Source organism: Toxoplasma gondii, chromosome X (genome assembly GCF_000006565.2).
Source record: "Toxoplasma gondii ME49 chromosome X, whole genome shotgun sequence".
Classification (NCBI taxonomy): Eukaryota; Apicomplexa; class Conoidasida; order Eucoccidiorida; family Sarcocystidae; genus Toxoplasma; species Toxoplasma gondii.
The window spans coordinates 771,398-785,729 of record NC_031478.1 but is presented as its reverse complement, the minus strand read 5'-3'; the positions used below and the strand labels follow the sequence as shown (position 1 = coordinate 785,729).

Sequence of the window (14,332 nt, the reverse complement as noted above, 5' to 3'; positions counted from 1 at the left end):
AATATATATATATATATATATATATATATGTACACGCATCTACGAATATATATATATATATATACGTAGATGTGTATATGTATTGCATGTATGTGTATATATAGATATATATGCATATGAATATCTCTCGCGTTGTCATATCTCTCCGCTCTTGAGCGTTTTGAACGGACGCAAACCGAGGCTGCTTCCCTCAGGAGATACACCTGCATGCGGGCAGGTTGCGAAGCCAGCCACTTTCCCCGAGGCAGGCTAAGAGAGACTGGGGGCGGGAGACAAAAGCGAAGAAGCAAATGCAGCGTAGGAAACAGAAGACGACGACTCGTTTTCCACCTGCGAAGACTGAAAAGGAGAACACCGGCGACGGTTGAGACTTTCCCCGCAGCGAAGAACACTGAACATCTGACAAGCAGGTGAGTTCGAATCTAAGAAGACCAGAAGCGATACAGAACGCGAAAGAAAACAAATATCTTTACGACGAGAGAGAGGATGCGTCTACGATCCCAAAGACGCGAAGCAAAACTGCCTCGCAAGGCCGAAGAAAAAACGGTTCGAAAGCCTTCTCCTGGCGCAAGGAGAGGAGTGCTGCGGCGCGACGACGTGATGACCCTTGGGGACCGTGAGACGAACGAACTCGCCAAAAAGAAGGTCTTTCTACCAAGGAAAACATGTCTGGAAAGACACTCACCTGGCTGTAATCGAGAAGCTTCGTCTTAAACGCGGACCGCGGCCTGCCACTCGCCTCTAAGAGCTGCAAGAGAAAAACGGAGCAAAAGTTGAAAACGGTTCAAAGGTGAGAAACCGAAACACAGCCAGAAAATGCTTTGCACTCACGTGTGACATCCACACCCAGGGCACTGGCGCAGAAGACCCTGGAAAAAAAAGGCTGCGTGAGAGAATTGCATGCTTCTTCATTTTAAACTTTGATGTTGCACCTCGCTGAATCGATAGTACCTACGCAGACGCCTTTCCCCTTCCGACCCTCTGTCCCCTATGTTTTGTATCTTCGCTTTAGACGAAAAACATGTACAAAAACAAATTAATTTCGAAATTTACAACGAACTCCTTTGCCTGGAGAGTCTTTTATTTGTCGCCTTTATCCTAATCATTCGCGTAAAAAAACAGTTGGAATTCGTCGGGAGTCACCCACATGCAGGAAAATTGAAATTGGATTGTGACCGCAAATGGTGTTGCCCGTTCTCTCGTAGTACTCTTGAAAACCTGGACGCGAAGCAGAAACAACGACGAACCAACCATAAAAAGACAAACGTAAAAAATCCGCGAACACGGACCACAGCGACATCCCCATCAGTTGATCTTCTTCTATCGAGCCAGATGTGGATTTTGGGGGCGAGAGGGGGGAGGTGCTCCAACGAGAAATGGCTCCCCAGCGTCTGTTTTTTGTGTCCGTTGTTGGTTCAAGGTGACTGCGCATCTGCGACCGCTGACCTGTTTTCTGCTGCTCTGCATGATGCCTTCCTCTTAGACTGAGAAGGATCTGCTCGTCACATCCTCCACTCGCACTGGAATGTCGAACTCTTTGACTACCTGTCGCTATTTAGTACGCGTTTCTAAAAACCTGTGCGGTGCACTGACCTGCAGGGTCTTGCTGTTCAATCAGGGCCGCACCCTCTTTGTCAAGAATCTGAAGAAGACCATACGCAGAAATCGAAGAAACGGAGAGAGAAGAACAGTCGTCCTCAGAGCAGACGTCGCCCTCCCTGTGGAAACTCTCTCGGAATTGTCGCCATCTCGTCCTCGGTCCCCTATTTTCTTCTGTCTCTACCTTCCTCTTCCTGTCCCTCTCTTCGCGTCGTTCCTCTCTAGGAAGTGTCCTGTCCATAGCCCCCCTCAGGTTGACATGTCTCGTTTCTGTTCTTTTCTCTTCCTCTTTCCTCCCTCGCTCCTCTTCTCTCTGTTCTTCTGTCTCTGGTTGTCTCCCTCTTTTCGCGAGCTTTTCGCCTCCGTTGCCGCCTGTGCTCTCTGTGTCTTCGCAGATTCTTCGCCTCCTCAGTCGAACTCCCCTTTTGCCCTCTCCCCTCTCACGCCGATGCGCTCGAAAATGGGGAGCGAAGCTGTCGCCGGCGGGAGGTACGAATAGCGAAACCTGGGGAAAGGAGAAAACAGGTCGACGCATGGAGGTGCCGCGAAATAGGTCTCTTCAGCCGGAAACAGGAAACCGCCGAACCAGGAGGATTTACCAGGTTCATCAGACGCCGGTCCCTCGCCTATCCCAAACGACCTAAGTCTGATATATACATGTGTATACATATGCCTATAAGCAAACATATATGCATATATATGCATATTATACATATATATATATATATATATATATATAAGATGCATGTATAAGTGGAGAGGGGAGAAAGGCGGAGAAAAAGAGAGCGGTGGAGAGACAGGTGAAAAGAGAAATAGACAGGAAGAAGCATATAGAGAGCGACAATCAGAGACAAACAGAGACAGCGAACCTGATCAGGAGAAGAAAGAGAGATCGAGAGAACTGAGGAGAAGGGGAAGGAGACGAAAGTCGAGTTAAAGGTGGAGAGAGAAAAAGGAGCAGATCCAGAGAGCGAGAGGAGCAATGAACAGACTCCATCCGAAGAGGCGAGAGAAGTTGAAACTCGATGTAGTGAGTGTTTGGTAAAGGCCAGGACGCTTACCGGCGCCCCCAGTGACAGAAATCTGAAGAAAAAACGAAAAGGTTTCCCTGCGGCAAACAAACACAGGGCTGTGAAGCCTGCAATCACACGCTTAGTTGGCCGCTGGAAATTGGTGAACGGATGCTCTAAGATGAAAACGGATATGGTCAAGAAATCGCATCTCGAAGAAAACCAGCACAGCAGAAGGTGAGGCGAAATACGAGGAGATTGCTTGTCTGCTCTTGAAGAAAAACGGATCCCTTCAAAGGAGCGCCTAAAAGGGGAACTGGAAACGATCCTGATTTGTGTCTTGTCTGTGTTTCCCTGACCACAGTTGTCAAGGAAGACGGATGGGGAAGAAATACAGAATTTTTATAAGACATGCTTTTGAAACGAGGCACACATCGCCAGGGCAGCTAAGGCGAGAAATGGAGGAACAATGAAGTGGGGAGAGAGAAGACAAGTCGTTGGAAGGCCAGGCGAGAGGAACAGATGAGGAAAATCCTTTACTTCTTGCAGAAAGTATGGGCGAAGCGCCTTCGCTGAAAACGCAGAACGCACAGCAGAAAGCGGCGAAAGAGGTGAGACGGTTTTCCTCAATTCGTGCAAAGACAAACGTCCAGACGCGCCCCGGAGAGAAAGGAACTCACACGAGACAACGCACACCACGGGTCGCGTTATATACGGAGAAGAGCGTCAGAACGCGGTCTGCAGACAGTTTGAGGCGGGGGGGGGGGGCGGGAGACGGACGTTTGAGAGATTAACGCGGCAGTCTCGATCAGAAACGTAGTTCGAAGACAGAGCTCGAACTGCCTGGAAGAGGACGACTCCAGAAATCCAGGAAGCCCAGTCGTTTTTAGTGAGATCTTGTAACGACGTGATAAGAGCGAGTTCCCGCGTCTCAGCATACAGATCGAGGGGAAGTCTTTGGAGACGACGGCGATCCGAAGGACAGAAGCAGGCGAGGAGGAGAAGAAACGCTTGAAAGAAAACAACCGCAGGAGAGACAGGAAGGAGAGAAGGGACCGACGAAACTCGCAAGCGACAGGGAGCGCAGAAGAAGAGAAGAAAGCTCAGAGGAGACACGGGACGTACCGACGGCTGCGTGACCGGAGGGTCGAAGGTCTCCGACGACGATGGGGACGAGAGTGAAAGATTTCCTGCGAAAAAAACCGGAGGACAGGGAAGCGCCAGAGAGGAAGCGAGAAGGTGCAGAAGCACAGGTTACACACCACCGAAGCGACGGACGTCGCCAGAGCCGGCAGACGAACGCGAAGGCAAGAGCGGGGAACTCGCGACACAGCGACAGGCTGGAGGCGCGAGACAGACATCGAATGAACAGACACAGATAAAGAAGTCACAAGAAGGACAGAGAGATCTCCCCGGCGAATCCCTTTGCTTGGCCAGCGACGCGTCCCCGTAACGCTACTTCGCAGACGCATGCCGGAAAACTCAGTCTGTCTGCAGTCGAAACAGAATCGCTGCCGGCGAACGGCCGGCTTCAGACGCCTTTCGGGTGAGACTCCTCTCTGCGATGGAAAGGGCAGTGAAAACGCCCTATACTACACACACAAATGCTGAGAATTGGAAGCAGGCAAAGCCAGTGCAGATGCAGCCGAGCACAGGTGGGTGGCCAGGCAACGGCCTATTTTTTCGGAACGGGGCTCTGTGGCGACTCGCGCGGGAGAAAAGCAAGAGAATTCCTGCAGCGCGAGAACTTGCTGGAGACGTCCAGACTTCCGACTTCGCACTAACCCTCGCAGAATGTGGCGGAGAAAAGGGAGCTGCATTTCAATCGAGTGCTCCTCTTCGTCGTCTCGCAGAGCGAGTGTCTCGAACAGCTTCGCGCTACGCAATGTTTCAAGCACTGCACAGACATGCGCAAACAACGTGACTCCAGAAACAGTGACGGAGATCTACATCCCTCGCACGAGAGACTACACAGAGTGTACATACAGCGGCAGCGAACGTGGATCTCGCGTCCACGAAACTCCCAATCGAACGTCACGGGCATCTTCAAAAATGTACACATGCATACACCGAAACATGCGCACACAGACACTAAAGCTCTATATTTACATATGCATATATATATTTACATATATATATATATATACATATATATATATATATATTTGAACAGATGCATACATATGCACATGATCACTTATTTATCGCGAATACACAAAGACAACCACACATACATATATACATATACATATATATATATGTATATGTATGTATATATATGTATAGCATAGATATCATCACAAGCACGAAGACATCTGTGCATCTCGGGATATACGGGCATCCCTGTGCGGAGCGCTCTGTTTGTGTGGAAAGAGCGTTTACGTGAGAAGAAACAGTCTCTTCACCAGAAGAAGAGCTTTTTTCTCGAACGCGAGGCAGGTCTCGAGAAGTTCATGGGGAATTGTCGCTGACAGCACAGACCGGACGACTCCGCCGAGGTCACCCAACCCCCAGACGCGTCTCGTGTGAACGGGGAACGCAGGCATCGCCGCCGTTGGCTGCAGGTTCATGTTGTCTGCCCTTTACCGGCGCTCAAAGACAAGTTTGGGAGCACAACCAAGAAGCGTCGGTCACTGAGCCCCAAGGCCTCAAAAGGGTAGGCAGTGCTTTCGAGTTGGAAACGCGAACGGCGCTTCGCCATTTTTCGAAAAAACGATGCATTCAGTGGCTTGTTGCGCGCTTAGCCACCCGGCACTGGGGGTGTTCTTCTGGAACGAAGACAGTGCGCGAGAACGGCCGACGAAATCGCCTTCTGCGATCTCCCGGCGACGGGAAGGTCCGCCGCGTTTTTACCTGCGGTGTCGAGAGAAATGTCGCCTAGCGGCGTCGCATAGGCGCGAACAGACGAGGCCGGCAGGGCGCAGCCAGGCAGGAAAACATGGTGCGAAGGACCGAGCACGAAGACGCGGCGGCTGCGCAGAGACGGCGACACAGACTCGGCGACGCAGTGAAAGAGAGGAGGAGCCAGAGAGAGAAAAAGCGAAAAGGCAGTCGATCCACGAGGAATGCGAGACAGAACGACGCGACGCAGATGTATTTTAGGAAGACGGTACAGGCAGAGGCAGATGCGGAAGGGAGATAGAGAGAACCGGAAGGCGTTGACGAGAGCAGGAAAGAGGAACGAAGAGAAGCACAGAAACAGAGGCGCAAGGAGCGACAGAAACTGAGGACCAGCCGGGGGGAAAGCTGCGAGTTCCATTTTGCTCACACATTCTCTGGAGAGACCTGGCGCCATGCCCAAGCCGCCGTCCTTGCGCAGTACGCGTAGCCCGCGTGTCTGAGCGGTCGACGCAGAAATCGAAACGAGAGAAATGAGGACAGCCGATGGCCTGAAACAGAAGCCGCTAAGAAGCCTGGGAATCCAGGAAGCCCACTGCATGAGGGAGAAGAAGCAGGAAGCCTGACAGCGAATTTTTTGCGAAGAGGCCAGACGACAGACTGGGGGAGAAAGCGGGAAGCGACGGAACGACGAAGCGAAGAAGGGACATGGGAGAAGAAGCGGGAGAGACGAGAAGAGGAGACAAAGGAGAAGCGAGAAAGCAAAAAAAACGAAGGGGGGGAAGCTCACGGACAAATCAACGCAATGACATTCTCCTCAGTTTTCTCCGCCGTCGCCAGGCATCGGTCGAACAACTGCGTGAGTTCGCCAGCTGCAAGGACGACAGTGAAGAATATTCGAGAGGCGCATGAGGCGACGCACCACTGTGTCCACGTGGAGTCGAGCGAGGGCATCTCCCGACTTCCTTCAGAGAGACAAGATGAATCGGGTGGCGACCTTTTAACTAAGAACGGTGCTGTCTAGAAGCGCGAGAGCGGCAGTTGCAGTTGCCTGGAGGAACCTCCAGCAAAAGAGAAACAAGAAATCCAAGAAATTACACGGGAGAGGGTTTTTGCGTCTGAGAGGAGGAGAAGCGATCAAAGCACACAAAGGATATCCTGCGAGGCAGAAAGTCAGAGAAGAGAAAGAACCGGAAGAGAAGAGCTTTTTTCGCTGATGTCCAGCTTCTTCAAAGACAAGTCAAACAACATCGAAAACACCGTGATAAGTTTTCGTTGTTCCCTCCTCTGCCTTCGTCTCTCTTTTCTCTCTTCTCTCTCTTCTCCTTTTGTCCCCCTTTACTCTCGACCTCGTGGTAATTGTCTTTTGAAGAACTCAGCCATGCCTCCTCGTCTACGCAAGTTTCGTCTTCCCTGAGACCTACGGTCGCTGCTGTACCAGCTGCCGGCGTGAGCAGCTCGTCGGACTGCCATCGTCCTGGAGTTCGTCTTCTTCTTTTCCTTGTTCTCCCCTCCCTCTCTAGTTCTCCTTTTCTCCTCGCTCCTTCGTCCGCGTTCCTCTCTCTCCGTCCTCCTTCTTCCGCTCCTCTCGCCTGCTCTCTTGTCTTCTTCTCTCTCCGTTCTCTCTCCGAGTTTCTTTTCAAGTCTTCAGCCGCATCTTCGCGAGACCTCACGGGCAAGATCGGTGGCAAAGAGCGGCGGAAGAAGGAGAAGAAGACAACTCGAGAACGTGGAAGAGAAGAAGGAACGGGGAACGAAGAAGAAAACGAGAGCGCGTGACGGAGGCGCCGAGCACGAGACGTCCGAACAGTGGAGCTCCGCAAGAACAGGTCTTCTTTGTCTCGAAAAAAAGTCACGGAAAACCACGCGACGAAAAAGGTTTGAAATAAAGCCGCAGTCGAGAAAAGTTTGCTCTGTTTCTCGTTCTCTGAAACCTGAAATCTCTTCCTTCCTGCGACAAGCTCGACGAGAGACAGAGGCTGCTGAGGGAGACGCAGTCGAAAGTTCGCCGCGAAAAGAGGAGAAAAGTCGCGAAAAAAACCAGAAATCCGGAAGTGAGAAGAACAAATGCCGCCACAGGTGGGCGGAACGAAAGGCGTCCTCGGATCGAAGGAAAAAAAACAAAAAGGGAGGACGAAAAAAAGGGGACGACGTCCGCTGTCAGCCGATGAGCAAGCGAAGAGTCGCAGAGAGTGAGCCGAGGTTGTCTGCAAGCAAGACGCAAAAAAATAATTGGAGAAACGCAGCTCTAGAAACCTTTTTCTCTCTTCTCTTTCCACTGATAACGGACAATAAAACTCTCAAGTGGGCTTCTTCCTCAATCTCTCTCTCTTTCTCGACGAGCCTCTTGTGCCGCGTGACTCTGAGAGAAACAAGGTAATCTGCAGCATACGTCAGTGTATGGAGACTAACGGAAGATACCGCCCCCCCATCCCCGCCTACTCACCTACGCAAGGCCCCATTTTACTCCTTCGTTTTGTATATATCTCCACACATACATAAAGGAATTAATATATATATATATATATACATATGTGCATTTATATATATATATATATATATATATCATTTATATATATATATATATGTGTATATATATATATGTACATTTATATATATATATATGTATATATATATATATATGTACAGTCGGTCGTGCAGACCTATATAGGTCGAATTGTCGGCTTCCATGCGCATTTTGAAAGGAGGTCCTGAGCAACCTCCACGATGAAACAATGCACTATACTTCCACTCACCAGCTACATGACCATATACATATATATATATATATTATATATATAGATATAGATATACTACTTTCATCTGGCTATGTGCATGAACGCAGCCCGTTTTTCAGTTCTCGAGGGTATCTTTTTCTCTCTGCTTTTTTTTTCTGGAGAGGGCCGTCCGGTGAAGAAACTGTCACTAGATTCGAGAGAACTTGCCATTGCCATCAGCCTGATAAGTGAAAGCGTTTCTTCAATGAGTATCTGAATTGGACGGAGCAAAAAAATCGACGAAAATAATCTAGCAGTGGCTTCTGTGACGATCAACTTCCCCGGACTGGAGTTTCTGCCGGTCCCCAGACTTGCAGCTCTCGACAGACCAAGAGGTAAAGTAACGATTCACTCTTCTTCTCCCAAACCACCAGCTGAAGTCTTCCAGGCTGCTCGACGCAAGCAACAAGAACAAAAGCAGAGGAACACTGAAAAACAAAGTCTATAGAGCGAGAGAGCGAGACAAGGAACACAGTTAATCAATATATACATATCTATAGAGAGACAGGCATATATACATAAATGAAATCACACATGTTTTATGGACATTGCAGAGACACCTATACGATGAATCTTTCTGTCTATATACATGCATATTCCTATCTACCAATGCACATGTATATATATATATATATATATATATATATGTATCTTCGACCTATGCACACCTATCGCAGATGTACCGTGTGCGAGAAGGGTGAGGGTGTATCTTGGGACTTGTGTGGAAGGAGGAAGGAGCTTTGGCGTTCCTTGCCGCGTTTCTGGAGAAGCGATTTCTTGAAACGCAGAGAGGCTCAGGTTTTCGCCTGGGTTTCCGGTTTCTGCTTTAACGAGTGAAAAGCAAGTGCTCGCCCGCGCGGACCGTCCACGCGGAAACGCATGCAGCGTTCTGAAGTTGCCGAAAAGAAGAAAGGCGCGGCGAGAAGAGAACAGAGGAGAGAATAATAGGGTCGCGATATGGCGACACTGGAAATGTTCCTTTGAAAGAAAAGCAGAAAGGAATCAGATGCGTTTTTCTACGCCGCGTCCGGAGCACGGGAAGCGAGAGTGGACACAGAGGAGGAAAGCGAAACCGCCTGTAGAGAGGGTCGATCGCCTCGAGGCGGCAGATGCAGCCAGCATGCTTTTTTCTTCTTTTGAGACTCTGAGGAAGGGGTCGCGAGAAGCATTTATGTCAAAAAAACGCAGGTCTCCTTCCCTCTATCCTTTTCTGTTTGTCCACATACCTCTCTTTGCTGAGCGGACTCTCCGGCATTCCTCTTTTTTCCTCTTCTCCCTCCTCGCCCTCTTGCTCTTTTGTTTCCTCGACACACTGAAAAAAGGAATTCCTTTGACCAGGTTGCGGCGCGTGGCGCCTGGGTCACTGCGCTGTTCAGTCGAAAGCGGCTCACCCTCCTGTCCAGACATTCGCACGAAGGCGAAACTGTGCAGAGGAGGAGACTAACGAAGCTTTTCCCCTTCTCATCGTAAACGCGAACTCTCAGGCGTCACGAGACTCTTCGTCGTTCCCTATCTTCTCAGGTGTATGTACACCTGGAGTCGTGGTGTTCATTTTGAGGTTTTCACCTGTGTGTCTGCCACGAGCTGACGCAGAGACTCACGTGTGGCGGTCTCGGTGTGCTTTCTCTGTTCTTTCTGCCTATTCTTTTCGCTTTACCGCTTCCCTCTTCTCGTCTTCCGTGTTTTCTCTTCTTCGCGTTTGTTTTCTCGTCGACTTTCCTCGTTTCCTCCCCCCCCCAAGAAAGACCCCACCGGTGCCGCTCGAGTGCCTGGCGGGTGTATGTACACCGCGGCGTAGCCTGCTTCCCACGGTTTTCTTTTCCAGGTTCTCGGCGTGGCGCCTCGGGTCTTCCCGCCGCAGCTTTGAAGTGTGCGTGTATTTTTCGTCAGCGCGTCTTCTCGGTGTTGCTCTCGTCCGTCGCGCCGTTTTCTTTCCTTTCGGACTCCCCTGCCTCGCCTCCCCGACGAAAGGGGCTCCGAACATAAATCTCTCGAGAAAACGAGGAGCTCCACACAGCGTTGGCCATGGCGGTTCTTCTGCAGACGACTGTGGGGGAGATCGTGATTGATCTCCTCACCGAAGACGCGCCTTTCTCGAGCTACAACTTTCTGAAGCTCTCGAAGGCGAAGTTCTTCAACAACGTCGCCTTCCACCGAGTCGAGAAAAACTTCCTCGCACACGTCGGCGCGCCCCTCACGGCAGATCCTCGCTGGAACGTGGCAGGCCTCAAGGCGTTGACCAAAGCTGGCGACGAAGACAGACAGGGCTGCAGCGTCTGGGGTGTACAGACACTGCTCGAGGCCGGCCAGGTCGCTCTCCGCGTCCCCGCCGCCCCCCGACTTCCCTCGGTGCCTCTGAAGAAGGAGAGGGGTGAAGCCCCTTTGTGTTCCGTCGCCGCGAAACCGGAACCTCGCGCTGAAACCATCCCTTCTCCATCTTCTTCGTCTGCTTTCGCGTCGTCCTCTTCTCCGACGGCTTCTCCTCTCGTGGGTCGCACATCCTTCTTCAGTTCCGTGGACTTCGCCAGTCGCAGTTTTCCGAGCTTTCCGGCCTCCTTTTCGCTCGCGTCTGCGGGAGTCTCTGTCTCTCCGCGTCTGCCGCGGAGTGCGCGCTTCTGTCCAGATGAGGGCGAAGGAGACAGCAAAGTGAAGACGAGGCGACACGACGTGTGTGGCGTTGTGGGGTGGGTCCCCGCCGCGGGGCGAGGCGCAGATGAGGAGGGAGGAAACAGCAGCGTTTTCTACATCACCTTGAGAGACAGAATCCCCTTCCTCGACGAGAGAAACTTGACCATCTTTGGACGCGTTGCCGAGGGATTCGACGTCCTCGAGAAAATCAACCTCACTTTCGTGGACGAGAACTTCATCCCCTTGACTGTACGTACACACCCGGAAGGAAGTCGACCAAGTGTCGTGAAAGACATGCAAGGCGTTTCTCCACTCGACCGTCCCATGGAGGCGAAGACACAAAAAGCCACCTCGCATCGGCGGTCGTGTGTTTCTCTTTTTTTACCTCAAATCTCCATCCTTCTACCAGCTCAGAAATATATAAGTATATATATATATATATATTATGTTTACTCGCGCAGTGTAGGTGGAGATGCGCACTTCGGTAGATCGAGCTGTGTGTCAGTGGTCAGATTGTATGTGGCTATCAATGCACATAAGTATATATATATATATATATATATATATAAATATACATATACATGTGTGCTGGTATGTGGGGTGTGCATGTGGAAGAGTCGAAGAATCAGTGTGCTTTCCTGTCTGCGTTCGCTCCCGGAGTGTAAGCTGATGCTGTCGCTGCAATTCGCTGCGCGTCTCGCGTTGAGTCTTACGTTTTTCCATGTCTCGTGGACGCTGTCTTCAGGACTCTATTCGATTCGTATATAAGCCGACACCCGCGCAAACAACGCGCTGGGCTATCCAAAATAGGAGATGTGGGGTGCGTGTGGAGTAGCTCTTTGCGGAGTTCAGAAGCTGTTGTGTTGCGGGACTCTTGTGTGCTTCAGCCCATTCGCATTTTGCATACGTTTGTGCTGGACGATCCGTTTGAAGACCCTGCGTTTCTGGAGGACGCACCCAGCTCTCCGGTGCCTCTGGTCGAAGAAGTTGGGAGCGACGACGAAGAGCTCGACGAGGTTTTAGTTCTGGAGAAAATCGAGAAGAAAGAGGCAGACGCCAGGAAGGGTATGTGTTCGAGAAGGACCTGCCGGCAGATCCAGGAATTCCGAGCGAGAGACGAAAGGGTCCTCGACTCGGTGTCCTTCGTTGTTGTCTCTCGGTTCTCTCTTCGCTCTCTCCTATTTTTCGTTTTTTCTCTGAGTCTCCACTCTCTTCGTTTCTCTCCTCGCGCTTTCGTCTCCTGTGTCCTTCCCGGTCTCACTCGCGCGTTGCTGTCTCGTGCTTGGTCCTCTCCTCCTCTCTTCTCGTGTCTTTTCTCCCCTCTGTCTGCGGTTCTCTCTGTTTCCGGTCCCCTCTGCAGGCGCCTGCTCCTTGTCGTCTCTCGATTCAGTGATTTCCGCTGCTGCCTCTTTCGCTCCTCTTCAGTGACTCTGGAGATTCTGGGGGACTTGCCCGACGCAGACGCAAAGCCGCCAGACAACGTTCTCTTCGTCGCGAAGTTGAATCCCGTGACTCAAGACGAAGATCTTCAGACGGTTTTTTCTCGGTGGGTTGGCGAAGGCACAACCGAGGAACTCCTGGAAAAGAAAGAAAACGCCGGGAAGTAAAAATGGCCGAAACGCATCGACAGAAAGGCGAAGAAAGCGTCTTTTCAGACGCCAGCAGCAACAGCAACACGAGTTCGTTCGACGTCGCGCAGCAGGGGAAGCTAAAAAGGTGAAGCGCATGAGGAAATACGCACACGCGCATATATATATATATATATATATATATATATATCTGTACGTTACCACCAGAAGAAAACGCTATACAGCTTCCTGTGTAGCGAGTGACGGAACGAAGGATATACTCAGAGTTGAATATGTTCACGTAGAAAGTCCCATACATATATATATATATATATATATGTATGTATTCATACCTAAAAAATGACTGTACATACTGGGCGAAAGATGAAACAGAAATATATATATATATATATACATATATATATATACGTATGTGCATATATAAACGAGACAAAGGTGAGTATGAATTAGGGAGAGTCGAGCTGTCTGTTTTTTAGGTTTGGAGACATTCTGGCGTGTGACATTATTCGCGACTGGAAGACGGGAAGGAGTCTGCAGTACGCCTTCATCACTTTTCGAGAGAGGAGCGCATGCGAACTCGCCTACTTCAAAATGCAGAATGTCCTCATCGACGACAGAAGGTTCGACAACCACCGCAAGAAAATAATCTCCAGTGTCTATCCATTTGCATATATATATGTATATATATGTATGTATTCATTTGCATGCGTGTGCAGATATCCCTCAAATATATATGTATATATATATATATCTGTATATAGTTATGAATGCGTGCGTATACACGGGTATATCAAAGTATGTCCAGGCACACTTGAGTTTAATTGCAGGTATATATCATATATAGAGATAATACATAATAGATGTATGTACAGAGCTGGAGTGCACCTGTTTGTGCGTTGACAGAATGGGATGTCGAGGAGCGCGTGGATGTGTGGGGCGGGCGACTGTTTCGCGTACAGCTGCGTTTCGCGTCGACGCAGGTTTCAGTTCGATGCAGAGCATTCCATTTTTTTTTTCAGGATCCACGTGGACTTCAGTCAGTCTGTCGCGAAGGAGTGGCGCAAGTACAGGCAAATGGGAAGCCGGCAGAAGACTGAAGAAGGCGAGAAGCGGCTCTCGGAGCTCCCGCAGAAGACTGCGCGAAACTCTTCGGTCGCGTCTTCCATGTCCCGTCCTGCGTCGTCTGTCCCTGGGAACTTCAGTTCTTCCAGGCGATTCTCAGACGCGCCTCCGAGAGACCGGAAAGAAAACATGTCTGGGTGGAGCGATGCCCGCAGAGCAAGAGACGAAGCCTGGAGGCGAGGCTCTGAGCTGTACAGACACTCGACGCGACACGAGAGAGAACGCGACGCGAGAAGACGAGATGTGGACAGCCGAGACGACGACCGGCGAAGAGCCGAGAGGCGCAGAGAACGAGAGGGGAGGAAGAAGAAGTCGGCGAAGAGCGACAGTGACGGCTCCGACAGCGAGAAGAAGAAAAGAAAGAAGAAATCGCGACATTGAGAGGCGCGAACGCTCGCGACACTCGACAGAACTGTGCACAGACAACAAAAGGAAAAAGAAGAAAACAACAGAGACATTGGAAGGACAAACGAGCACTCGATTCCTTGTGAAGCTCTGGAAACGCAACCAGCGTGTCTCACGCTTGATGTCGAGCATACTCTCTGGACACTATACATTATATATATATATATATATAATTTATATCTATTTTACTTATAAATATGTATATTTGCGCGCATATCTCTGGATGTGTATATCTGCATGTGTATATATATATATATATATATACATATAAATATATATAAATATATATATATATATATACATATAAATATATATAAATATATATATATACATATAAATATATATATATACATATAAATATATA

General features: G+C 49.8%; 2 protein-coding genes across 2 annotated transcripts; one reads left to right on the top strand and one right to left on the bottom strand.

Moving 5' to 3' along the window:
• Window positions 1-71: 71 nt before the first annotated feature.
• On the bottom strand, window positions 72-7,675 carry TGME49_227840 (Memo family protein). The gene is made up of 13 exons (XM_002366366.2): window positions 6,872-7,675; window positions 6,238-6,319; window positions 5,878-5,946; window positions 5,463-5,581; window positions 4,395-4,506; window positions 3,735-3,799; window positions 3,150-3,181; window positions 2,661-2,707; window positions 2,044-2,104; window positions 1,594-1,642; window positions 1,148-1,218; window positions 686-748; window positions 72-339 (listed from the first exon to the last, which is right to left on the bottom strand). The coding sequence occupies exons 1-13, from the start codon at window positions 6,918-6,920 to the stop codon at window positions 250-252; spliced, it is 909 nt and encodes a 302-aa protein (XP_002366407.1). The 5' UTR covers window positions 6,921-7,675; the 3' UTR covers window positions 72-249.
• A 1,552-nt stretch (window positions 7,676-9,227) lies between these two features.
• On the top strand, window positions 9,228-14,109 carry TGME49_227850 (peptidyl-prolyl cis-trans isomerase, cyclophilin-type domain-containing protein). The gene is made up of 5 exons (XM_002366367.2): window positions 9,228-11,101; window positions 11,740-11,917; window positions 12,278-12,398; window positions 12,918-13,061; window positions 13,461-14,109. Exons 1-5 carry the CDS (start codon window positions 10,250-10,252, stop codon window positions 13,942-13,944), a joined length of 1,779 nt encoding a protein of 592 aa, XP_002366408.1. The 5' UTR covers window positions 9,228-10,249; the 3' UTR covers window positions 13,945-14,109.
• Window positions 14,110-14,332: the final 223 nt, after the last annotated feature.

Excerpts from the sequence above, each read along its gene's own strand:
- TGME49_227840 (XM_002366366.2), bottom strand. The coding sequence starts at position 6,920 with ATGGCAGTCCGACGAGCTGCTCACGCCGGCAGCTGGTACAGCAGCGAC. Across the intron at positions 5,947-6,237 it reads GTCATTGCGTTGATTTGTCC|ACACGCGGGCTACGCGTACT; the intron begins GTGAGCTTCCCC and ends TCGACCGCTCAG. Across the intron at positions 1,643-2,043 it reads CCATTTTCGAGCGCATCGGC|ATTCTTGACAAAGAGGGTGC; the intron begins GTGAGAGGGGAG and ends GGTCTTCTTCAG.
- TGME49_227850 (XM_002366367.2), top strand. The coding sequence starts at position 10,250 with ATGGCGGTTCTTCTGCAGACGACTGTGGGGGAGATCGTGATTGATCTC. Across the intron at positions 11,102-11,739 it reads AGAACTTCATCCCCTTGACT|CCCATTCGCATTTTGCATAC; the intron begins GTACGTACACAC and ends TGTGTGCTTCAG. Across the intron at positions 12,399-12,917 it reads CTTCAGACGGTTTTTTCTCG|GTTTGGAGACATTCTGGCGT; the intron begins GTGGGTTGGCGA and ends TCTGTTTTTTAG.